The following is a 23,681-nucleotide window of genomic DNA, read 5'->3' as shown; positions in this document are numbered from 1 at the left end:
GGTCCCAGAAATAGAACTTAGACACAAGATCTAAAACTCACTGAAAACCGAAGATTCGGTCTAAAGAATGAAGTAAGCACAATCTTTGCTTCCTCTGACATGCAGAGTGACTTGACAATGTCTCCCCCCCCCCCCACCAACTCTCTCCAAAAAGGAAAAAAAGAACTCCATACTTAGATATCACCTCTCTTCTTATACATTTAATTAATGAAAAGAAAAATACATTCTTTCTCTATATATCCTTATCCCTGGTACACTCCGGAGGGACGCTAGGGTACCTTGATCTATCGGTGCAATAGTTATAAATGGTGTATTTCTTTCGGACCCATTGAAGTCTCCTATACTGAGGGCCATCCAAGTCCTGGAAGGCTTTTTGGTCCCACCACATTTTCCCACGAGTGTTGCACACTTGTGCAGATTGAGGGGATGAAGCATCACAACCATCCACATGGAAGGAACTGTATGATGCTACAAAGGGTGCTTTTGTCCAATCAGTCTTATCCAATCCTCCTCTAGTAGCCCAATCATCTGCATTCCATAGGCTTGAGTATATCTTCATGGATTGATTGAAGGGGTACTTCACTCCAAGATCTTTGCTGTTCTTGAATATTCTTATAGGCACATCATCTACGAAGAAGCTGTGAAATTATATTTTCAGGATTATTAGTCCATAATTCAGAAAACACTATACAAATCCTAAACCCTAAATCTCTGATTCAAGATAGATCAATGGATTTAGGCTACGTTTGGAATGTAAGAAATGAACAAATTGAGATGTCGGATAATATCTCTATAACCTCCAACATTTCAAGTTTTATGGAATAACTGGCTGTATATGCGGTCGAACAACTAAAAAAGTACAATAAAAGGACTTGAGTTCTAATACCATGATGGAGCGTTCAACTTAAAACTTTAAGGTATTAGATGGAGATAGTTCCTCAAGTGTACAAAGGCTTTGAACATCTAAACAAAACAATGTAAGAGTATACCTATATAACTCCCAACATGTAAATAGAAGAGAAAAGGAGAGAGGAGAAAGATGGATGAACTTATTGCTACTTCCATCATTTTTTTTGGGGATTGAGTTCCCAGTCATGTTGTGTAGCAAATGCTAGTACCTCCATATGTCTATCTCTCTCCTCCCACAATATGAAGAGAGAGACGAACAAAGATGCTAACGTACGCTGAACAGTATAGCAACATTCTTTTTCTCTTACTTTTGTTTTATCATGTTTTTATTTTATTTTATTTTATTTTCTATCCATTTCCTGCATTCCAGACATGGCCTTTGGATTTATACTATGATTTCTAAAGATGAGCATATTAATGGATCTTTTTTAGTGGACCCATGAATGACAGATGAAGAAACTAGAACTCACACAATCTGATACATGTTCCATAGAAGGGAGTAGGTATGATAATGCTTGCTGGGATCAAACCAGAGGTAGATCCTTTGCTCTCTATCTCCTTTCCCTCCTGTGAAGACATTGGTCTGCAGAATGTAGGGCTGACCAGTTCTGTTACCCAAGAACTCAAAATCTATCTCATCATGCTCTGTAGTCTGTGATGAAAGCTGAGAAAACAAAAACCATAGCAAACCCAGAAAGCAAAATGAGATGAGTCAGCCATTAGAAACAACACAATAACCTTTATAAAATTATAATCATAAGGGAGTGAGAAATTTGTTTACATAGAAAGCAGTGACAACCCCAGCAGAGTCACCTCCAACCATCTTTATTCTCATGCTGAAGTGCCCAAACAAGTAAGATCCTCTAGACTGAAATCCAGTTCCTTAAAACACATTTCACAAGATTAAAATTCCTTCCCACAAGCCAATTTAATGAATTAAAACTCTCCCACTAGCAAAGATAGTAGTAGTGGTGGTAGTTTACCAGAGTATTTGTCAAGGACAAGGTGGACTTGGGAACCACCATTGATGTACTTGATATGATCAGTGGCCCAACTGGGCACATAATTCTTCTGAAATGGCACATCCACAGGCTTCCTAGGTGCTGCAGCCAGGATGACTTCACATAGCCCACAAATAAGCAAACCCACAAGCAATTCCCTCATCCTCATTTCTCTGCAACCATCACTAATGAACCACTGTTGTCTTCGTAGGAAAGAGAGAGAGAGTTGGGTATAAATAGGGAGGGGAAGATGGAAGATGGAAGATTTGATTTGGAAAAAGATAAGAGTTGCTTTGGCCAAACAGCAAAGTCCAGGCGAGAGTGATTAGCGGAGGACTATTCTGCACACGATCCAACCAGAGAGGCAGAGACCAAACGGTAAAGAAACAGAGACAAAAACAGAGAAGGAAAAAAAAAAAAAAGTGAGGTTTCATACTTTGAAGAGGGTCATGACGCGTAATGGAAAAAAAAAGACAGCAACTGGTAGCCACCACTTGGCTCTTGGGTCGGCCATTTTCTTTGAAAGGTAAGAAAAGATGTCGGTGTTGGAGACTGGGAGTGAATCCATGTCCATCAAATCAAATTGGAGTGTGATATGATCTCAATGACCCAACAATGATGGAGAAGATCTCGGCTTTTAATTTAACCATGTTTTCTACAGTTCCCACCATTTATGGATGACACCCAATTGATAAATTAAAGCTAATCAAAAGGAAATGGAAAGGGAAAACTGCAATTGCTTGTTTGATTGAAAGTAAAATTGAAGCTATTTGTTTTCACTTTGTAATAATAAAAAAAAAAAAATTAAAGGGAATAAGTTAGGTATACTGTTGGTTTTTTTTGGAGCTAGTGGTTCAACCAATGTGATGGTTGGGATGGGAAGGGTATAGGGGGTTTTTCCAAGGGGAGAAGGAGAGAGATACTGGCGGCATACCCAGCCTTTCCCTTAAAAAAAAAAATGAGAGAAGGTTCTCCATGATGCTTACACATCAATGGTGATACAAAGAATGGTATCATCCATAAAAGGCTAAAACATTTCAACTTATTTTAAGTCCCAATTCGCAATTGGACCTATGTCACACTTGCTTCATAAGCATTCCCTAACCATTTCAATTCCAACATTTTTTACCGGTGCAAGAAGATTCTTTAAGCAAGTGTCATAGAATAACACATCAATGAGGTGCAACAAAGTGGTATTGTATATTGGAGGGCAGTAAAGTTAAACAAAGTGGTATTATCCATTGGAGGGCAGTAAAGTTATTACCATATTCTACAAAAATGAAAAAAAAAATTATTACCATAACTCAACCTTATCTTAATTAATTTTTATTAACACTTATCCCAACCATAGTAAGTTCGGGAATGGCAATAATATGGAAACAGATACGTACGACAATTAAACTGGTCATATGGAAATAATATTTTTCAGAAATTCAACACAATTAAACAGGTCAGACATAAATAATAATTTTCAAGAATTCGGCGTAATAAAACACGCACGGCAATGATACGGTACATGTTTAATACGATTGCTATGTAAAAATCCATGAGCAAAAATACGTGTTTATTCTGGTATTAAAAATTAACTAAAACTGGTTGTTTACAACTAAATTCTAATATCTCATATTCTCATGAACACCTAAATCCAATTTAACTTTCCAATTGTTGATCATTTCTCAATTTTGCTTGTTTTACATCTAATATTAATTAAATTTAATCATGTCTATCATTGCCAATGTTGATAGATGATCCATCAACTTCTGTCTATCATAGTAAATCATAACATATATTTATCAAAATAATAATAATAGCATGTGGATAATCATTTAATAAATTAAAATATCATCATTGATATTATTTTATCAAACAAGAAAATCCACAACAACCCCTATTGATGCGGTTGCGTATTCTAAAATCGGAATCAGATCGCGTATAGGTCTATTTAGATATTCAATAATTTAATCGTAATAACCAACTGTAGATTCGTAATTAAAATAATATTTTAAATTAGGTGACAAAATTATAATTAGTATACTTAATAGGCTAATGGATATAAATAAGAGGGTGAACACATAAGGTTCTTGATTAATATATTTAGGATAAACTTGAAATAAAGTTAAATAAAGGGTATAAAGTAATAAATGAAAGAATTAGCGGCAATATGGAAAGAGGGGTTAGAATTAATAAAATAAGAAAGGAGATACATGTCATCCATATTTTTTCTCAAAATCGAAAAACTTACGGAAAGGGAGAAGTGTCGTTTTGACTTTTGGGATTAAGTTTTTTTTTTTTTCCAAACTAAACGTATTAGTAAGAATAAAATATATTATATGCGTTTAAAACACGTATAATATAGGTATCTATAAAATATATGTATAATATGGATTTTTTGAATTGATATGCTAAAATGAGGACTTTTTTATTGAAACGTTTGAATACGGCAAAAATCAATTGCTTATTTATGATCTCTTAAGAACATCAAGGTGACATTCTTTTCCATATGAATGCTAAAAACTACTACATTTTCATTGCACAAAAGTACCATTGGTATATTCGAAGCACATAGCGAATTTACTAACTATGAGTTATTTTAATACAATCTCAAACGAGATTCTTATAGGTGATCATGTATGATGTATCATAGCTACTCTCAAATCAACTCTAATTTGATAAGTAGGGAGAGGATGTGGATAACAATTAGGAGATTCGAACTCAAGACCTCCTAGTGAGCATGGATATGCTAGTCAGTTGTTGTTAATAAAAAATGAATTAATCTTCATGATGTTTCTTAATTGTCCTACATTTTGTACCATACATATAAGTTGTATGATGGAAGATGTTTTTAGATCATAGTTTGAGAACATGGAATCAAGGTCATGATCAATCAATCTGATCGTGGTCATGGTCCTAGTCCTGATTCAGATCAGCATAGATCGGACAAAAATATCTCTAGATTTATTTTAAAAAATAATTTTTTAACCCTTCATCTGTATTAATTCATTGATATGATATCGACCAAGAATCAAAAGGGTTCATCCGATTCCTTGAGTTGCAGTGATATTTTAAAAAATATTTTTTTAACCATTTTACTAGGGGTGTCAATTCGTGGCCCGAACCGGCTAAACCGATCGGGACCGACCGTTTATAGACCGGCCCGGCCCGGCCCGTTTATTAAACGTGTCAGGCTTGAGCCCGGCCCGTTTATAAATGGTCGGTCTCGGTTTTGCTACTTGAACCGTCGAGCGCCCAACCGAGACCGACCTATTGTGCACCGACTTGGCCCGACCCTTTAATGATTGTAGAATACCTATTTTACCCCCCAAATTAAAGAATAAAAACTAAAAAGTAAAGACATGTTCACATTTTAAATAATGATTATATTTGGTATCATTTATTGATTTATTGTCATTTTTTTGGGCTTGCATGAGTGCGCCGGAATATAATAGCACATTTTAAAGAGTGCCCGTTTAAAAACCGGTTAAAGCCCGTTTAACATTAAACATGTCCGTAGCCCGGTTAAGGCCCGACTAAAGCCCGATTAAGGTGGCCCGATTATAACCCGAGACCGACTGACCGAATATAAAGTGTACCATGCCCTCACTAACTAAGCCCGATTAATTAAATGGGCGGACACGGTGTAGCCTTTGAAATTCCTCAAGCCCGATTAAGCCCGACCAAAACCGAACCGGCCCGACCGGTTGACACCCCTACATTTTACCCTCATCCGTATTAAGTCTGGTGGTATTAATCCGATTCATGCCCATATGATCTGATCCGATTCCTCAAACGATGTTCTAAATACTTGTACGTGAAGAAGAAGAGCGTATGTGAACAGAGTTATTGTGCCGTTGGAGCCGGTGAACCTAAATCTGGAAAGTAAATTAAAAAAACAATTCCAATTCGTCCGTTTTAGTCCAATATGTTGACTCTGATTCAACCACAAATTGACAAACCTACCATCTTCATCTCCATTTCTAGTTTCATCCCCTTTTTTAATTTGAAGTTTGGAAATCAAATCCAAGAAAACCTGCATCACAGTCAGACCCACTTGCAGTAAAGGAATCAAGCGGAGACCAGAGATGAAGACACTGTTTTTGGTTTGAGAAGATTCTGATTGTTCTTGATACAGCGGATCTCCGCTGTGAGGGACTGAAGGGTGGGTTTCCCTTGTTCGCTTTCTTCTTCGATTCTGAGGCGAAACTCCCAGACGAAACGAAGGAGGAAGAGAAAGAGAGAGATGGGTAAGGCTCAGGAGTTGTTCATTTACAGCTTCGTGGCTAGAGGTACCATGATTCTGGCGGAGTACACGGAGTTCACCGGCAATTTCCCTGCAATTGCATCTCAGTGTCTTCAGCGCCTCCCTTCCTCCAACAACAAATTCACTTACAACTGCGATCACCACACCTTCAACTTCCTCGTTGAAGATGGCTATGGTATATACTTTACTCCATTTTCTCTCTTTCGCTATTACTTCAATCCTGCTTTTTCTTCAGGTTTGAATTTTTTTTGAGCTCAACTGAATTGGATCTATAGCTTGCCACTGGTCACTAGTGTGTTTGCTTCTCTTGACATTTCACTTTGGAGAATTTAGCTTCCTGCTTCAGAATCACCTTATCACAAAGTGTATAGTCGCTACCGCAAGGGCTTCACTTTTGTCTCTGTACACCCAATTGTTTACTGCATTTTTTTTTTTTTTTTTCTTCCAGTAATTGCAAGCTTTGTGTGTAGACTTTAACTTTTCCGTTTGACCTTGCGGAAGTCATAGTTGATGCAAATGGCTGCCCTTTAGGCCTTTACTCGATTATATCAAGAATCAGATGAGTCAGTGAGCGGTGAAAGTGACAGACAAAGGGAAAGTCTACAGAGGGTTCCACTGCGAATTGAAAATCCGATTTTACTAGGATTCAAGCTAATTGAACATTCTCATTCTTGGGATAAAATATCGAAGTGTGAATCACTGAAATTTTTTCAGCATCTCCTATTCAATGCAGAGTTCTCACTGATTTGAAATAGGTTTAATAGGTTTACAGGTATTGGTTGATCCATAGACTGTAGATTTTCACTTCATAACTTGGAACTTAATGTAATGTGTCTATCATAGTTGTCAAGGCGTCCAGGTACCTTGTTGGTGTCACCGCGCGTCCAGGCCCCCCCACCAATGCCTTAGATCGCCTAGAAACTGTGACAACTATGGTGTTTATATTTCTATTATTTGTGTCTAATTCTTCTCTTTTTTTTTTTAATTGTATTTTGGGAATACTTCTAGTACTCTATAGGGCACACCTAAGTTGTTGAAATGTATGTTTGGTCCCTTTCTTTCTTTCTTGTTAAGATTAAAGCCTTAGGCTTCTCTCAATCATCTATTTTGATAGGTATCCTTTCATTACACAGCCTATATCTTACTACTATTAGGATTTTGTAGCATATTGTGTAGTCGCCAAAGAATCTGCAGGGAAGCAAGTCTCCATAGCCTTCTTGGAACGGATGAAAGCAGACTTTAAAAAGAGATATGGTGGAGGTAAAGCTGATACTGCCATAGCCAAAAGTCTCAACAAGGAATTCGGGTATGTTTGTCCTTAGAAATTGCACTTTCCTGTCGATTATGAGTTTATCCAATGTTACCACTCTTTTTCTTTGGTTTATTTCTTCTTAGTAACGGATTAAAGAGTACAGGTTGAAAATTTTGCAGACCTGTTATGAAAGAGCATATGCAATATATCATTGACCATGCTGAAGAGATTGAGAAACTTTTAAAAGTGAAGGCTCAAGTTTCAGAAGTTAAAAGCATTATGCTTGAAAATATTGACAAGGTACTTAAATTTAGTGTTAAAAGCTGCTTTAGTGTTAAAAGCTGCTCTATCCTAAAGATTACTTGTGAATGAAGCTCAATGGGAGATAAAACATGAAGTTTTGTTAAATCTATGAAGCACTGCTTATGTATTCACAGTTTGAACTTTTGCTTCATGAATTTTTACTGTGTTTGTTGGGCTGTAATCTCTAAGCCTTTCACTGTGTCTCATTCTTTCAAGATCCTTGCTTACATATTGTCCAATATTCACCCAGGCATACCTTTACATAGAAAAGGCCTGATATTTCTTTTGTTTTGATTTTAAGTTATTTGTCTTTTTATTCTTCTCATTCCTCTAACCAATTGTTCTAGGTTCTAGTTGGCTGGGACAAAGCCAACTAAGGATTGACTAGTACCAGGCTGTTGGTTCACTGTTATGGTTTGACTATGTTGCATATGCTTTTGACTTGAGTCAGCATCTTATTGTTCTGTGTTCTGCTCCTTGTATATATCACTTTGCTTTCATTATTTTGCAAACACTTGAACATGAGGCAATCAATCTACACTGAACCATGTGGCGGCATTATGCCTTAAAAAATGATTTTACTGCTTTTTTATTATGTATGGGTCATTTGATTTATGCTTATCTGATGAATTCTGTTAATATTTGTTGCCTAGGAAATGCCTAGTCATTGACTAGTTGCCTTAACTGCCCTGTTTCCTGCATAATCTTTATTCCTTGAATTATGTATCTTAGTATTTGACTGAAAAAAAGAATTTTGTGTCTTAGTACCGATTACAATATCTTCTATGGGAACTACTTTATATGATGTTTGTGACCTTGGGAACACCTTTCAGGCTCTTGATAGAGGCGAGAAGCTAGATATTCTTGCTGATAAGGCAGAAGATTTGCGTTCTCAGGTGGGTTAAACTTCATTATGTTTCTTAGTTGAGTATAATTCACGTATCATTCTCCCTTCTCAAGTGCTCAAGAGATTTTTAACCTTTTCTTCTTTCCTTTTGAAATCTTATTTGAGCAAGAACTGAAGGACTCTGTTGGGTGATGCTTTCAGGCCCAAGATTTCAAGAAACAAGGAACAAAAATCCAGCGGAAAATGTGGTATCAGAATATGAAAATCAAATTGGTTGTTCTAGGGATCCTCTTACTTCTAGTCCTGGTGATCTGGGTTTCTGTTTGCAATGGTTTTAACTGCACTAATTAATGTTCCTTAAGCATACAAGCATACAATTCTGGATTGATGCAAGCAGATCTTCGATCAAAATGATTGAATTCATCAGGGCAAGGCAGGGCAGGGGGGAGGGCAGAAATTTGGTTTTGGATGTAAAGTTCTTTATGCCATTCTTTTTTAACCATCATATAGAAGAATTCCGTTGGAGGCATCACTTTAGAATGTGAGATTTATTTGGTGGGATCAGCAGTTGTCTTGTTTCAGTTCCTTTTCTTTGTTTCTCTTTTGAAAATAGAGTACTTAAGGTAATGGATATGTAGTGATATGTTGAGAGTTTGTCTGTTGTAAGGACATTTGTTTTTGCAGGTAAGCGAAACTAATTTATTGGACCATTGTTTTGTAACTGTACATAAATTCCAACTTTGGAATTAAAAAGACCTTTCTCCCTGTTAAATTCTCTCTCTAATGATGACTGCCTTGGAAGTTAAGATAAATTTTGTTTATCTCTGCCATTAATTCAGTTAAGGTATGAAGCTGGATACGACATGTGTAGAGGATTACAATTAAGGCTTGTGATCACAAAAATGATGATGATAATCATGACTGCCTTGGAAGATAGATAAATTTTATTTATCTCTGCCATTAATTCAGTTAAGGTATTAAGCTGGATACAATATGTGTAGAGGATTACAATTAAGGCTTGCGATCACAAAAATGATGATGATAGGAAATGGCTTGTGGAATATTTCTCCCTGTTTAACTGGTATTATGCTAGCATGAATATGTATATTTTCTTTCTAGTTGCATTCCAACATAGGAGAAAAAAAAGGTGGAGAGCTAATTTAATTTACTGGATTGGTTTTGTAACATAGCATTCTTGTGTGATCTGAGGTATTTCTATAAGATGAACTCCTTTCTTCCTTTGGTAAATATTTTTATATGCTGGACTTTGTGATTTCAATACCAGTAAAAACTGCCACAACTCTGTGATGATAAAGGAGAATGCACCTTTGCTTTTTTGGAAAGCCCATCTTTTCTAGGGATTTTAGCATGGCCTGAGTTTTAGCACTAAAAGCCCCAATCAGGCCTCCTTCAATGGGCCCAAACACTTTTTTATTGGGCTAGGTTCCTCTCAGAAATCAGGAAACCTGGCCATGGTGAATTAGAATTTGTGGCCCATAAAACTTATTGGGCCTTTCAAGCCAACTCACATAGCTGGGAAAAGCATCGAGCAGCAAAGATTTAACTGTCTCAAAAGAGAGTGATCAGTAGTGTCGGGTCGGGTTGGGTTGGGTATCATAAGTTGTTTGTAGAGCCAAAATCTGAGGGGAGTGTTGAGGGATTGAAATCCTCTGCGGCCAGCGAATCTGGTGGAGGCTGGCGGAGACTACCTCGGATGCTGACACATGTCCTGTGACACATGGACCGTCAGATATGGGAGCCCCCTCTTCTTCTTCTTCCCCCTCCTCCCTCCTTCTATTCTATGTAAAACATTTGTAAGAGATGGATTAAAATGTATTGCAGCCAAAATTTGGAAAGGTGAGAATGAACGTAGCAAAAGAGATGATCATCATCATCTACTTGCAGCCAATTTTTTTTTTTACAAACTTTACATCCGAAGAATTACATGGACAAAATTTTCTGAAAGGATCTCAAAGTCACATCCCTCCTCTACCCATCTGGGTTTCCCTAAGTACCAAATCCTTCGGTCCTCATTTTTCCAGACTTCAACACGCATATCATTCAAAGTTCAACAGAGGAGACTCAAAATTGGGTTGGTTTTGAGGGTTGTGAGAACTGAGAGGTGAGTTGCAGCAGCTTCACCAGCACCTCTATTGATGTGGTTGTGACCTGTGACCTGTGACTTAGGGAGAAGAGGGAAGCGAAAGAATGAGCTAACCCTATCACTATCCCTGCCTTCACCCTTCCCCTCTTTGGAATTGGCCTCCTTGATTGAATCCTTGGTGCAAAGCTCCTTCTGTTCATCATCGTCGTTGTCTTCCTCGCACCACACTGTGTTGCAGGTGGTTCTTTTTCCTTCTGCTATGCTAGTTCGAATAGAATAGAGGAAGGAGGGAGAAGAAGAAGAGGGGGAAAGGGATGAGCAGAAAGTGTAGTGTCTAACCATCCACATGTCACAACGCACGTGTTGGCATCCGAGGTTGTCTCCGCCAGCCTTTGTCAGATTCACTCACCGCATAAGATTTTGAGCCAATGTTGAGATGTTGAGAGTTATAGAGGTATAATCCTACATCGGTTATCTGTGACCTCGGATGTATCTTCATATACCATTGGGTTATCTCCATCTAATAGTTTAACCTTTTGGGTTGAACTCTCAAATGGTATTTCATGGGCTATCCCACTATATTGACATGTTGGAAGGTAAAGTTTTGTTGGTGTACCTTGCCATAATCAGAGTAAAATGATCGACTACTTGCAAAAGATAGGTGTGTTCTCTGCTAGAACTGTGTATAACCTATGTTTACCCTTTCTGAGGTTCTTCAAGATTAATGTCTTCTTCCTGATGACTTTTAAGGTAGTCTTTTCAACCCAAGAGGGTAGCCGAGTTGGCAAGGACTTTCGCCTAAGGAAGAGTGTAGTTCTGGGTTCGACTCATCTTATCTCCTTAGAGCCACTCACACGGGGGTGTTTAGCACTCTTTATTGCTTTCACTGAAAGTTGAATGGATCTCATTCAACCCCGGTATGACGTAGTACATGTGGTTGTGGGGAAGTATTTGTGAGAAGCATCTATAACCAGCGAGCGTTATCATTCTCCATCCCAGTTTAATTAGAAGACCTTTATTTTGAGTCTCTAAATCTCGCAAATCAAGTCCTCCTTGAGATTTCGAGGAACATATCTTATGCCACCCAATTAGATGAAGTTTTTGAATTGGTTATTGTTTCCATTCTAGAAGTGGAGGTGGATAGAGTCCAGTTGTTTACAAATGCTCTTGGGAAACGCAAAGCAAGACATAAGATATATTGGGATAGATGCCAAGACATGTTGTACATAGGAGAATGGTTCTTCCAGCATCGGAGAGGAGGTTAGCTTTCCTAAAAGAGAGCTTTTTCCCCACCCTCTGGACAATATGCTTCCTCCTACATTGCCATGGCCTGCTTGGTCAGAAAGAAACCTGAGAGTTTTTTAAGGACAACACTGCACAAAAACTGAAATTTTGAGAGTTTCTGAGATCTCTTAGCCCATTGGAGCCAATCTTCTAAAGATTTGCAGGCTGTGTTAGCTATATATTTGGAAATATCCAATAGGCCTTCTGTTGTGAAGAGTTAGCTTTGATTACTTCTTTTTCTTCTCTTCTTAGCTGCAACCTATCAAGAAAAAGCAATATTAATAGCAAATAGGGATTTGGGGGGGGGGGGGGGCTCTCCCTTGGAGCTCTGTAGGGGTGTAGGAGGAATTAGATATGGATCCTCAGTCTTTTAACTCTAAAAAGAAATGGCATCTAATAAAGATCAGAGCAACATGAAAACATTCTTCAGTCCTCTTTATACCTTTTCCCTCTTGTAACTAATCATGTTCAGAGAACCACTATTATATAAATCCTCACCTGCTAACAAATCTGAGTATATATATGAAAACCAGGAATCAAAATCTTAGCTAACTATATGATACCATGAGAGTCATGCTTGTGTATGTGTTACACCAAGCATTAATCTATCTTACTTTGCGAAGATTTTAATATTACCTCATAACAAAGTATAATCTAGCTAGCTCGCGTATTCATCGATCATTTTTTTTTATCGAAGGAATTGATCCCACATTTCAAAGTAAATGTACTATATCCTTCATTTTAATTAAAGTTAGATCATAAACTTAGAAAAAAAAAAAAAACAATTCTTTATACTTTCAACTTTAAACATATTCCCTTTACAACAAAAAATCTCATTCCCCATTGTTCTTTAGCCAAATTCCTTTTGGATTAATTATATATCAAATTAATTTAAAGGTTTAAACTATTGATTTGCAATGGTAAAAATATCACAGAAAATGACTCAAAGGTTATGATTTCTGAATGGCACTTAAATGTTTCTCACCATTTCCAAATCCAAAGAGGTTCTTAAGTACTTTATAATTTCAATAATATCTTTCTTGGTTAGATGTAGAACATAAAGATTTTGGCTTTTGCAGTTGAGCTTGGGTCATTGAGTCAAGGATTAAAATTCAGGAATCAGGATCTGGATCGGTCTTGACCAGTTTTGATCTGACGAGTTAGGATCAATGAAGAATCGGGGATCCGGCTCCTCTCCATGGAGCCCAGGGAACAGGGAGCCATCTCATGGTTGGGAGGACCCGGACATACGTCCCTAGGTCACCCCAGCAGTGGGATGACTCCCTGTTCCTTGGGTTCTATGGAGAGGAATTCTATTGAAAGAATCAATCCCAATAAGCCCTAACCCTGCGTTTCGTATAGTGATCGGCTGATCCAAATTGGCCGATCTGACCCCCATTTTTAAAACACTGACTGGGGTCCTTGGGGCTGTCATATACATTGTGTTATTGGATGCTCTATTTGTAGACTTTAGTCTCTCAAGTCTCTATTCATTGAGAGCCTACTCTTACTCTGATTCTTAATTTCATCTTATGCTGGTCCCTGATAAGAGCTACAAGTTAAAGGTGGTTGAATAGTGCCTAAGAAATCTCTCTCCCTCAAACAACTTTAGCTGAAAAGATATGAGGAAAGTTTGTGGATTAGGAATTGGCTGATAATGGCATGTATTGGAACCATATGAAGTGTGTAAATGGCAATTATCGGTTTTTGATAATAACAATACATTATAACCCTTCCCAATCCTCGCTGTGGCAGTAGTCTCATGCATTGGGTATGTCCTTTTAATGATCCTCCAAGTGCTACATAAGTGCCAATATCTATTTCTTTGACTTCTCCCCCCCCCCCAATTGAGATCATTTGTAGTGTTACACACCCTGTAACACACATCCAATGACCAGGAACATCTTAGGCTGCGTGTCTAGTGTTCTTTGTAACACTATAGAGGACCCCCCCTTTTCTCCGTCCTTTAAATTTGGATAGTAGAGATATCAAGTGACATTGATTGAGGTAGTATATTTCTGTTAGGGGAGGAAGAACATTAGAGTGAGAATGAAATATCTCTCTTTTTCAACTATTATTCCTTTTAGTAATCTTTGTTAAGGTGGGTTTGTCTTGTTTTGCTTTGGGTAAAATTGTGGTCCAAATTTGATTTCTTAGTAGGATTAAGATGGGTTTTAGTGAAGAAGGACAACATCTTGACTTGTAACACAAAACACTTGAGAAAGAAAGATTGGGAGAGGTTAGGTCTGTGTCGGAAGGACCTCATGATATGAGATAGAGAAAGGAGCAGAGTAGAAGCAATGGAACTACAAACTGTGCTGTTCTTGTTACAAATGATATAGATGCAGTAAAGGCGTATACGAAATGTACACTCTCCTCCAATGGAATCACCATTCCTTTCTGCAATTATGATCATAATTCACAAGTCCAGAGCTGTAGGACCACTACTTACTACTCTTGCAATAGATCAATTTTGTCACCATTCCATATTTTTTCCCCTTAATTTTTGTTGCCTTGTGCTGTTGCGCACGATGTGATGTGATTTCACCTCTTCTATTAAGGTAACTCGATCAGAGGGATCACTTTCATTCATCTGTATTTGTTCATAGTTTGAATTGTTTGATGTTGTCTTCCCCGTTCACCCATACTTTTCGCTTGAATTCTAATAGTGACTCCACTTGTTTCAACACTTCTTGTGTGTCGGTATAGATTCCCAATCATCTATTTATACATCACAATTATGACTCCTTTGGAAGTAAATTCTCCAATCTAATGTTCCAGGGAACTCAAATTATCAATTCCAAAAATCTTGCTTTCACCATTATTTGTCATTTGAGCATACCATTATCACATGCATGATATGTAACAAACTATTATCTAAAAAAAAGATATGCAACAAACTCATCCTTGACTGAACACATATGAAATGAACAACATGAATCTTGTAGCCAATCTAAAGCTTTCGTACTTGAAGAGATAATGAAATAAACATCTCCATCACCTTAGAACCCTTTTAAGATAATACCATTAGATGATTTATCTTCATTCTCCTTACACGTAATTTGGATAATTCCTCTTTATTTGGTCTTCTTTGTCACATTAGTTGCATATTCTTTTCCAATTTTTAACCTTGGAGTATTGATCCTTACTCTTTTTGAACCTTTCATAACATATGTTGTAACCAGAGCATTACTCTCTTCTCACATCCCTTCGACACTATTTCTCCGTTCTGTCTCATTCATCAGCAAAGCATTAATTCATTCGTAAAGTTTGAAATGATCCTTATCGCGCAAAAGTGTAGTCACACTATGATTAACTTGTGACCACAAATACAAGAAATTTAATCTGTTTTAGCACAGATAGCTACATTCACTCAAGAGAAGATGATTTTTTTACAATACTAGAACTCTCTCCACTTTAGTGTCTGACATAATCTACAAAGGTTTTCTAAAAATAATAATAATAATAAGGGAAAAAGAACATTGACTGGGTGTGTGGTTCATGTATCCAGACATAAGAACGTATAAAATTATCACCCCAACCCTCATGAAATAAAAAATTTCATCCATATTAATGTCCCTATGCACTGTCGCTTGCCCAAATAATAAATGGACATCCTAAACCCTTGACTCTTACATAATTACAAATTTTACCTTATACAAGTAATGAACCCAAAAATAAGGACAAAAATTCCTGCCCGAGTTGCAGAACCCCATGGTAACAGCCAAGGGAATAGAATCCCAAAGGTAGGTTTGAAAATACCCACCTAGGGTGTATTTTTCTACCTATACTTCTGAGATTTCATTTCTTGACTGATACTTACAACCCAGGCAACAGCCAAATTTCATTCAATAAATCACTGTGTATGAGACATAACCCCAACCTTTACCCAAAAATAAAAATAGACATAACCCTAACAACCCTTAGATCCATAATGCATGGGAGGGACAAAGTCCAAGCCAAACTTGATAAAGCTTAGCTGAGCTGGGAATCCTAGTTTGGGGAGTGAGCATTTGGGAGGAAAACCTGTGGTTCAATAAATAATTAATATTAATAATAAACTACAAGAGGCAGAATAACGATTCCATTTCCCATTATAGAAAAACGATTCCATAACCATTATCAATCAATTTTAAAATCCAAACAGAACCTTCCCTCTCTATATATGATATCCTGTAACCTCACAGTTATAAGTTACATACACCCTCACGTACAAGGTCAAATAACGAACGGTTGTGATCTTTCTAGTAAAATGAATAAGGGTCATAACAATCTAGAAAATTCTCGATCTTGGGAACAAAGATCCTTCCAGGCTCTCTCACCTAGACAGGAGAGGCCCCGCGTTAGTTTGTTAGTTATACAAGCTTGCGACACGGAAGCCCAACAATAAATAATGGACGTCCTTTTGTGGGCCCCACACAACCCACCATAAATATTATTATTTTAATCTGTGCCACACTTATATATATGTTTATGGATGCCACTCTACATTCTCACCCATTCAATCCATCACTGCATCTCTCTCTCTCTCTCTCTCTATATATATCTCTTTCTCTCTCTTCGATTACAGTTGCAGAAACCTTAACTCATCAGTAAGCTCTTAGAGATGTCTGGAGTGTGGGTATTCAAGAACGGAGTGGTTCGACTAGTCGAGAATCCGGCGACGGAATCGCATCGCCGGAATAAAGTTTTAGTTCATACGGCAAGTAACGAGGTGATCACTTCCTATGCTGTACTAGAGAGGAAGCTATTGGGGTTAGGGTGGGACAGATACTATGATGACCCAGACCTGCTTCAGTTCCATAAACGCTCCACAGTTCACCTCATCTCTCTCCCTAAGGACTTCAACAAGTTCAAGTCCATGCATATGTACGACATCGTCGTCAAGAACCGTAACTGTTTTGAAGTTAGAGATATGTAACTCCTCAAGAACCCTAACTATATCTGTATCTGTGTCCCTCTTCTTCTTCTTCTTCTTCACTCTAGCTATCTTAGGTTTGCTTCTTGACTGTGATGTTTCATGGATTCATGTGTGTGTGTTAGCTCTGTAAATTCTTATAGTAGCTATAGTTTAGTAATGAAATATGGTTGGTTTTTTTTTTTTTTTTTTTTTTTTGTGTTAAATTTCCAATTAAATCATTAAGTGAGCTTGTGTGTGTGTGTGTGAGTGAGAGAGAGAGACCACGTTTATTGCTATTCATGTGAGTTGGCCATGAAGAAATTTCTTTCCCGTGGAAGGGCCCACAAAAGAATAGATCGGGGATAGTGTTCAATTGGGACAGCGACACATGGCATAAGGACGTGGATAGTAAGCAAATCCAATGGTTGGTTTGAAGTAGGGATGTAGATCTATTCGTGGATTTGAACCGGTTTTCGTGTGGTTTAAAATAAATATTTATTATATTTTTTGGGTATGTAAGAAGTAAGACATGTAAATATATTAAAAATATAAAAAATATATTTTTTATATTTTTATTTATGAATTTTGGGCTGATATCGATTTTGATCCTTAATTTTCAAGCTTGATTCGTTTTCAGTTGGTTTGATTCGATTTAGTTGGTTAAGCTAGGTTTTGACACCCCTAGGTTGACCCAACCCACTATTAAAATCGCAGTCTGAAGTGAAGTGATGATTGCCATAATTACTTGCAAGGTCGAACTAGCCCAGATATAGTCTTTCAGTACTTTTCTGATAAACTAGATGACTCATAACGAAAAAAAGGGATCGATTTATTTACAGACAGATATCGTGTCTGTTGATTGGTCAGATGTCATTCGTGAATTGATTCCAGCTAATTATAATTATATACATATACATATACATATCTAGTTCCACGAATTGCCTTATTGCCCATTCGTTGCACTTACTTATCCCACCAACCAATGATGCATTTCACTTTCAGTTCAGACAGTTCAGAGTGCATCAAAAGACTTATAAAAGTTGCTTATTTCAATCCATTCAAAGGCAATGGTGGATCGTAGACTGAAGATAGAAGGAGGAGATAGATTGAGAACCGTTTATTGGGTGACTTCCCCCCTGCACCTAAAAAATCTATCCCATCAAATCTCAAATGGATGAGATGAAAATGTCTGAGGTCTCTTTCATTCCTTCTCAAGTCCCTATCCCATTGTTATAGTTTTGCCGTAGATCGTTTCCTTCCCTCTTTACATGTTCTGTTACTGTCTTGTCTATGGCTTAGAATCCAAGACCCATGAGAATAGATAAATCCCCTTCTCCCCTCTCTCTCTCTCTCTCTCTCTCTCTCTCGGTTTGATGGCAACTTCTGTGCGGCCACCATTACATTGAAGCATGGTGCCGGCGGCCCGTCCCATCCATGATGGTCCATCCATGTAAGACCATCAGGTATAGAGATCAGGTATAGAGAGGCCAAGACAGAAAAGTAAAAAAATATGAGTTGGAGATCACTACCTGGTTACGTGGTCTCACATGAGCACTTGGCCAATGAAATAACAGGCATAGGTATCCACTCTGGGGTAGGAGAGTGGTAGGAGAGTGTACGGGGTGCCATCATGTAGCGATCTTTTCTCCCAAAACTATAATACAAGAATTATCAACTTCATTGGATAAATATTGCTACGTTGAATTTTCTCTCTTCCCTCCATGGTTGAAGGAATTCCTCCTTCAGGAAAACTTTATCCATTGGTCTAATATCATTTCGGTTGCCTTGAATCTGCTTTGGCTTATTTGGTTTTCACTCTAATTGAATCTTGTGTGAAGATTTTTATTTGGTCCCAAATTCAAAAATAAGAAAGGGAGAGTAAGCTTTGCCTCTGAGAAAAATTTGAACTTGACTAATATGAGGTTGGATTTTGGAGATGACTCAAGGTGTACTATGATACAACCAATATCTTAAATAACCAATACTCCCAACATCTTAATGAAGAGAGAGAAAATGAAAGCATAATCAAATTTGATCGTCATTTGATTAGCATTAAGGTCTTTGCTATAAGAAGGGAAGGAATGGTAGAGCATTTAAAACATCATTCCGATAAACAAAGGATTGGCCACATCTGTAGTTATTGGTCTTTCATTATGGTATTTCCATACAAGTTCTTGGATGACACACCTAAAGGTTATTTTATTGATGATAGGGAAGATATCGAGGATGACCTTGATATGGAGCTGCTAACTATATTGTGTTTGGTATGCATTCTCGGAATATACTTTGGGTCTATAATGCATTCTGAAGTGAGAAAATAGGAAAGAATTGGATTGCATAATGTGTTATAGACCCAGAATATATTCTGAAAATATATACCAAACACAACATTGAAACTCCAATATTTATTTCCCTTTGTGGGGCCTTTCTATGCTTTCCGAACATACTTGTTTTTTTTTTGTTTTTTTTGGAGGTCTCACACAAAATCCATGAAACCCTGTCTTCCCTCACCATAATGTTTTAGTAGTCTTGAAACCTATTATGAGAATACATACCAAACATAAACCCTAGAACTCCAATATTTTCATCGGTAGCCCTTCCTATACCTTCCAAGCATATTTGTTCTTTTGGTAAGGACTCTCAAATCCATGAAACTTCATTGTGTTGTCATTTCCCTCCGCAAAAGGTGTTCTAGACCCAAAATCTATTTCCAAAATACATATCAAACACAACATTAAAACTCCAATATTTTCTTTCGGGAGCCCTTGATGTACCTTTTACCTTCCAAGTGTACTTTTTTTTCCGGTAAGGACTCCCAAATCCATGAAACCCCAACTGCCTCTTACCCTTTTCTTCCACAGAATGCAGACAAAGAAGTAGAAAAGATTGGATGATCTTCCATGGTGGTGCAACATGATAGGCCCAAAAGAGTCCAGGTAGACAATGGAAAACCCAAGAACAGTTGCACTATTTGGGCTGCCAAATCACCTGCCGTGTGTCAGACATTTTCAATGAACATGGGCTACAAATCTTTGCTGGATTTCTGGAGAGACTCTAATTTCTGTAGGGTTCCGGAAGAGTATGGACAAAGAAATAGCATTGGCTCCTACTGGTGTGGATAAGGGTCTTATCAACACATTCTTAAATTTTGATTGAAAGGCCCTTGGCCCATGGAGAAACTAAGGATTCTCTTGCCCCTTTGCAGGTTTAGCCCATTCCCCCACTCTCCCTTCCTCTTGAGTACTCCTGCACTTGCCTTTCTGAAGGGAGATTGGTTCCTGAGTGTTTTTGGATTTGTCTATGTAGAGAGACTGGTCCCATGGTCCATCCTATCCACAAAGGATGAGGAAAAGGAGATCCATTTTTTGTCTGTGCTCATGCACTATGATTTTGATGTCTAGCTGCTGAACTTTAGGAGAATTATGATTTTAATTTCCTTTACTCTGATCAAACATTGCTTAATGGTAGCTTATAATGTTCTTATTCCATTAAGTGGACTTAGGAAAATAATGTTCTCTATAAGCCATTAGCACACTTGAGGATGTGGTTAAACACTTTATTTTCTCCTTAAAACTATTGTGTTTAGTTTAGAAGATTAATTTCTTGTCACCGATGACCAACTATATTGAAGTTTCGAAGAACCAATCAAGTGCAAGTTACGACTTAATTGTACCTATAGATTGTTAAAAAAAAAAAAACCCATATTTTCCTTAAAGTTAAGGTTCTTTCACTGCCAATGAGAAGCTTTTCATGGATTGTTCAAATTCCATGACATCCTAATTGGTACTTTGGATCGCTTCTTTGCTCTAAAACGCATTCTAAAACCCAATTTTTCCTTAACGACCAACTTCCATAAACATTTTTCCCATCGAACTTGGATTGCTTCTACGGCCTTGAAGTCATGGAATTAGATGAGCCCTGAAAAAAAAAAAAAACTGGGCCAAATATATTTCTTCTCATAGTGGGTAGGCCCATTCTTACTAGTACCGGCCCAGAGAAGTTTGTTTGCTTGATCTACGTGGACTAGGCTTGGGCTTTGGTTGTTTAAGCCTATTATATGGTGGCAATGTTGGGCTAGTTTTCTGGAAGAAGGGAGATAAACGAGTTACAATTAGGGGTGTCAAAAGTTTATCCATACCGGTAGGCTTGATGTGTACTAATTGTTTGAAGTTTTGTTTTGTTGATGGTTAAATGTGTGGGTTGAAGCACTCGTCAATTAATAATCAGGTGGTCTTGGTGCAAGGTAGTGGTTTGAAGGCCATCGATGAGGACCGACGAAATGCCATTATAGAGTATCTTGATGACCGTGAGCCTGATTATGGACCAAATATTAATTGGTTGAATAAAAATGTGTTCATGCATTAGTCTATGAGGCTCAATTACATAAACTTGTAGAAAACATAGCGGGCCTTAAATAGGTGAAGACTTATTCAAATTTGACCAAGCATGACCAATTTGACCCCCCTAGTAGTAATGGGGAGGAAGTGTTGGAGGGGGAGAGGGGGGCTAGTCGAAGAGGACGAAGAGAGTAAAAGTAATCAAACTATTATGCTAATGTGCCACAAAGGTCATAGATCAAAAAATTTGACCAAGCATGACCAATTAAATTAAGTATATTTGATCAACTTATTCTAGGATGTGGGGGCGGTGCCAAAAATGGAGTCTACTCAGACAATTGTTTTCTTTTCTTAAGAACTCTGTTCATTTCAATTGTTCTCCATGATGATTAATAATGTGGTTGACTCCTTAAGCTAAGAAGGCCTTGTCTTGTATGTGAGACAATTTGGTTGTTTTTCCACTTCTTGATTATTTGATGTATGTCATTTAGATACTTTGCACTAGATATGCTTAAATAAATAAGCTTTTCTTAGAGGGAAAAAAAATATGTTATTATGACCAGAACAAAAGGTGGTGAGTGAAGAGATTCTTCATCTTTGAAGGTGAAGGAAAATCATTTAATTCGTGTTTGACCCTTTAGTCATGATCCCAACCCTAAGATAAGATGAACGATCATGATTGAAAATGTCTATCAATCTCAAATTCTCAGATGTGCAAAAGACTTTAGGCAATGTTTGGTAAAAAAAAAAAAATAGTATGAAAACCATGATTACACAATGATTTTTTTATACGTCTCTCTCTTCTCAGATTATTATTATTATTATTTTTTATTTTTTTCTTAGTTACCAAACAAGCTAAAACTCAAACTATCAAATAAAAACATGTAAAATCAGAAAAGTTGGCGCCGAGCATCGCTATTAGCTTAGTTTTAAACTCACGGATCGCCAAAAGTGCCAGAGCTTTTTGGTCGTTGGATCAACCATGTTAAAAATGTCTGCAGTCTGGAATCGAGATCGCACCCTACAACTATAAATAAAGCGGCAAACTTTGTCGATCTACAAAACCATTTTCTGATCTTGCGGTTTTCGACGGAGACGGAGATGATCTCTTTTCGGTCGATGATTCATCAAAAGATAACGAGTGGGCGAGTTCCTTAAGGAGCCTAGCCTGTGTGTTGGCTTTTGGTAGATCATTGATCCGAACAGAGCTTAATTCTGATGTGGAAGAATGTTTGGCTTTGAAGACTTTTCTGTTTCCATTGATTTTTCTTATATTGGTTTTCCCATTTGAATCTTTGCAGGTGATGCGATTTATGTTGCTCATTAAAGTTCAATTCTATAAATCCTGATAGAGGATGATACAGTTCTCACTATCCAACCAGGAGGCTTACATTTCATCTCTAGGCAGATATGCAAGAGAGAAGGGTATTCCAACTTCGGGTATACCAATTTTATTGTAGCAAATTGTTTATTCTGTAATGTTGGATATGAAATCCCCTCTGCTTTTGTGATCATAGGGTGAGGAAGAATTTGAATGTGTTGGCAGGAAATGTGAAGAAATATAATTCATGGAAGTTGCTGACTTGACTAAGGGTCCCTTTGGTTTTATTTCTATTTGTATTTATTTTATTTATTTCTATTTTTACAAGTGTTTGGTATAATTTATAACACTTATTTCTATTTATAATAAATTGGAATAAATCACAAATCACAAATTATTCTCATGTTATTTGTGATTTATGACAACAAATCATTTATGTTGATTTTTGCTACCTTAAATGAACACGTGTGTTAAACTACTCAAAATTAATGGTAAATATCTTCAGTATGTTTCATACTTTTTAAATAAAAAAACCCCAAATCTTATCATCTCTCTCTCTCTTTCTTGAAGTTCAAAGTTGAAGGTGAAAACTGAAACCTATTCTCTCATTATATAATCTATTTTATAAATAGTAACCAAACAAATACTATTTGTGGTATATAATTTATTGTCACAAATAATTTATAAAAAATAGTTAATAAATACAAATAGAAATCATACCAAAGAGAGCCTAAGATATAAAAGGATGCTCTAGTCAACGATGATAGTGATGATTGCAGGTGAGGCAAGACATTGAAAGTCAGGCCTAGTTGAGTGTCGGGGTTTTGCACCAAAATTGTCTGCGGTGAGGTAGCGAGGTGTAGCGAGCATCTAATGGCTGGGGTGTATGATTGTGCCTTCCCAGCTGTTGGTTGCTCACTGCACCTCACCGCAACTTGGAATTGAGCCATGCAGAATGCAGAATGCAGAATGCAGAATGCAGAATGCAGAAGTGATTTTTTTTGTGTTGATGTCAAATGTTTTTGCCTAAAGACTTTATTTTCACACAACTTAACCAGGCCTTGTCAAGGGTATTTGGGGTTGACTATATGAATCTTGTTGAGCCATTGTATTCTATTGTAGTATGTCCTTTATCAAGATATAAGTTGTCAAGAAATATCGCAAC

The 23,681-nt window shown here is 37.3% G+C and overlaps 3 protein-coding genes across 3 annotated transcripts; 2 read left to right on the top strand and 1 right to left on the bottom strand.

Annotated features, from left to right (window-relative positions):
* Positions 1–154: 154 nt before the first annotated feature.
* Positions 155–2,293, bottom strand: LOC122091271 (probable xyloglucan endotransglucosylase/hydrolase protein). Its single transcript, XM_042661132.1, has 4 exons — positions 1,893–2,293; positions 1,691–1,791; positions 1,380–1,573; positions 155–638 (listed from the first exon to the last, which is right to left on the bottom strand). Exons 1-4 carry the CDS (start codon positions 2,077–2,079, stop codon positions 233–235), a joined length of 888 nt encoding a protein of 295 aa, XP_042517066.1. The 5' UTR covers positions 2,080–2,293; the 3' UTR covers positions 155–232.
* Positions 2,294–5,818: 3,525 nt separating this feature from the next.
* Positions 5,819–9,294, top strand: LOC122090822 (vesicle-associated membrane protein 724-like). The gene is made up of 5 exons (XM_042660544.1): positions 5,819–6,343; positions 7,333–7,474; positions 7,600–7,720; positions 8,557–8,619; positions 8,772–9,294. Exons 1-5 carry the CDS (start codon positions 6,148–6,150, stop codon positions 8,919–8,921), a joined length of 672 nt encoding a protein of 223 aa, XP_042516478.1. The 5' UTR covers positions 5,819–6,147; the 3' UTR covers positions 8,922–9,294.
* Positions 9,295–16,475: 7,181 nt separating this feature from the next.
* Positions 16,476–17,063, top strand: LOC122090823 (flowering-promoting factor 1-like protein 3). Its single transcript, XM_042660545.1, has one exon. It carries the CDS (start codon positions 16,565–16,567, stop codon positions 16,877–16,879), a length of 315 nt encoding a protein of 104 aa, XP_042516479.1. The 5' UTR covers positions 16,476–16,564; the 3' UTR covers positions 16,880–17,063.
* Positions 17,064–23,681: the final 6,618 nt, after the last annotated feature.

The sequence above is a fragment of the Macadamia integrifolia genome, chromosome 10 (assembly GCF_013358625.1).
Source record: "Macadamia integrifolia cultivar HAES 741 chromosome 10, SCU_Mint_v3, whole genome shotgun sequence".
NCBI lineage: Eukaryota > Viridiplantae > Streptophyta > Magnoliopsida > Proteales > Proteaceae > Macadamia > Macadamia integrifolia.
Note: the sequence above shows the minus strand (reverse complement) of the source record. Positions and strands in the feature narration are given on the sequence as shown.

Bases quoted from the DNA above. Each gene is read 5' to 3' on its own strand.
- LOC122090823 (XM_042660545.1), top strand. From the start codon at position 16,565: ATGTCTGGAGTGTGGGTATTCAAGAACGGAGTGGTTCGACTAGTCGAG.
- LOC122090822 (XM_042660544.1), top strand. From the start codon at position 6,148: ATGGGTAAGGCTCAGGAGTTGTTCATTTACAGCTTCGTGGCTAGAGGT. The intron at 7,475-7,599 runs GTATGTTTGTCC...AAAATTTTGCAG, and splicing joins AGTCTCAACAAGGAATTCGG to ACCTGTTATGAAAGAGCATA. The intron at 7,721-8,556 runs GTACTTAAATTT...AACACCTTTCAG, and splicing joins TGCTTGAAAATATTGACAAG to GCTCTTGATAGAGGCGAGAA.
- LOC122091271 (XM_042661132.1), bottom strand. From the start codon at position 2,079: ATGAGGATGAGGGAATTGCTTGTGGGTTTGCTTATTTGTGGGCTATGT. The intron at 1,792-1,892 runs GTAAACTACCAC...ATGTGTTTTAAG, and splicing joins TGTCCTTGACAAATACTCTG to GAACTGGATTTCAGTCTAGA. The intron at 639-1,379 runs GTGAGTTCTAGT...ATAATTTCACAG, and splicing joins TGGAACATGTATCAGATTGT to CTTCTTCGTAGATGATGTGC.